General features: G+C 55.9%; 1 protein-coding gene across 1 annotated transcript in view; it reads left to right on the top strand.

The window, feature by feature from the left end:
• Window positions 1-680: 680 nt before the first annotated feature.
• The window catches only part of LOC106535251 (cadherin-like and PC-esterase domain-containing protein 1), a gene marked incomplete in the record, with an annotated part of 13,346 nt that continues 12,219 nt past the window's right edge, over window positions 681-1,807 (top strand). Inside the window, 1 exon segment of the mRNA XM_014032211.1 lies at window positions 681-984. Within this exon segment, the coding sequence (XP_013887665.1) occupies window positions 802-984 (183 nt within the window).

Genomic DNA, 1,807 nt, shown 5'->3' with positions numbered 1-1,807 from the left:
TCAGAGGTCCGGACCCCCTCAGACCCAGACCGGTCCAGCAGGAGGTCCGGACCCCCTCAGAGGTCTGGACCCCCTCAGACCCAGACCGGTCCAGCAGGAGGTCTGGACCCCCTCAGAGGTCCGGACCCCCTCAGAGGTCTGGACCCCCTCAGACCCAGACCGGTCCAGCAGGAGGTCCGGACCCCCTCAGAGGTCTGGACCCCCTCAGACTCAGACCGGTCCAGCAGGAGGTCTGGACCCCCTCAGAGGTCTGGACCCCCTCAGACCGGTCCAGCAGGAGGTCTGGACCCCCTCAGAGGTCTGGACCCCCTCAGACTGGACCAGCAGGAGGTCTGGAACCCCTCAGAGGTCTGGACCCCCTCAGACCCGGACCGGACCAGCAGGAGGTCTGGACCCCCTCAGAGGTCTGGACCCCCTCAGACTGGACCAGCAGGAGGTCTGGACTCCCTCAGACTTAAACCGGTCCAGCAGGAGGTCCGGACCCCCTCAGAGGTCTGGACCCCCTCAGACTGGTCCAGCAGGAGGTCTGGACCCCCTCAGAGGTCCGGACCCCCTCAGACCCGGACCGGACCGCCTCCTGCAGCTGAAGGAAGTCTTCAGAAGGTTCTGACGGGTCGGGCCTGTGAAACCCGAACCTGCTCCTCCTCCTGCAGGACTAAGTGGAACCAGATGGCAGAACCACAGGTTCTGTTCGGGCTGTCTCTGTTGGGTCAGAACCGAACTTTTCCTTCATGTTTGATGTGAGGAAGAGGAGGATGAAGATGAGGCTCGGTTCGGTTCGGTGAAGTGAAGCTGCTCCTCATGCGCTGCCTCCTCCGGACCGCCGGGGTTCTGCTCCGCCGCCGGTTCTGTTCGGGTTCGCTGCTGCTGTTCGGGCTGCTCTGCTACCAGATCCTGAAGCTGGGCCGGAACCGGAGCGGTTCTGACGAGGTTCTGAAGGATACGAAGAGGCTGACCTCTGCCCTGGAAGCTCTGCGGAACCAGGTGAGTTCTGCTGGACCGAACCGGGTCAAGGTGGGTTTTTCTTTCCGAACCTTTCAGAACTTTGTTCCACAGTTTTTATTCCAGTTCTGACCCGGTTCTGTTCAGGTTCTGACCCGGTTCTGTTCAGGTTCTGACACGGTTCTGTTCAGGTTCTGACCCATTGTTGGACTATTTTTAGGTTCTGTTGACTGACAGCTGAACGGACCTCTGTGGTTCTGGTCCAGAGTATTTCAAGAGTCCAGGACTAAAAATAGTTCTGGCTCCAGTTTCTGGACCGACAGGACCAGGTCTGAGTCTCCTGGAGAACTGGACCCTGCAGAGTCCAGGTCCTGGAGTCCAGACCAGAACCTGAGACAGAACCTCAGTCCAAACCTGGAGAAGTCAGTCCAACTCACGGTGGTCAGCCAGAACCGGACCCTGACAGGGGGCCCGGGGGGGCCACGACCCCCCTCAGTTTATCCTGTCCAGTCTTTCCTGGTTCACCTCCCTGCCTGGTTCGGGTCAGAACCTCATGAATATAAAAACAAACATGGACTTTTTTAACAATTAAGAGTTAAAAACATAAATTTATATTTTATTTAAAATAAAAATGTAGCTCCTCTGAATCAGAACAACCTAAAACCAGTCTGAAACCAGTCTGAAACCAGTCTGAAACCAGTCTGAAACCAGTCTGAAACCAGTCTGAAACCAGTCTGAAACCAGTCTGAAACCAGTCTGAAACCAGTTTAAACCAGTCTGAAACCAGTCTGAAACCAGTTTAAACCAGTTTAAACCAGTCTGAAACCAGTCTGAAACCAGTTTAAACCAGTCTGAAACCAGTTTA

Source organism: Austrofundulus limnaeus, unplaced genomic scaffold (genome assembly GCF_001266775.1).
Source record: "Austrofundulus limnaeus strain Quisiro unplaced genomic scaffold, Austrofundulus_limnaeus-1.0 Scaffold1395, whole genome shotgun sequence".
In the NCBI taxonomy this organism is placed as follows: Eukaryota; Metazoa; Chordata; class Actinopteri; order Cyprinodontiformes; family Rivulidae; genus Austrofundulus; species Austrofundulus limnaeus.
Note: the sequence above shows the minus strand (reverse complement) of the source record. Positions and strands in the feature narration are given on the sequence as shown.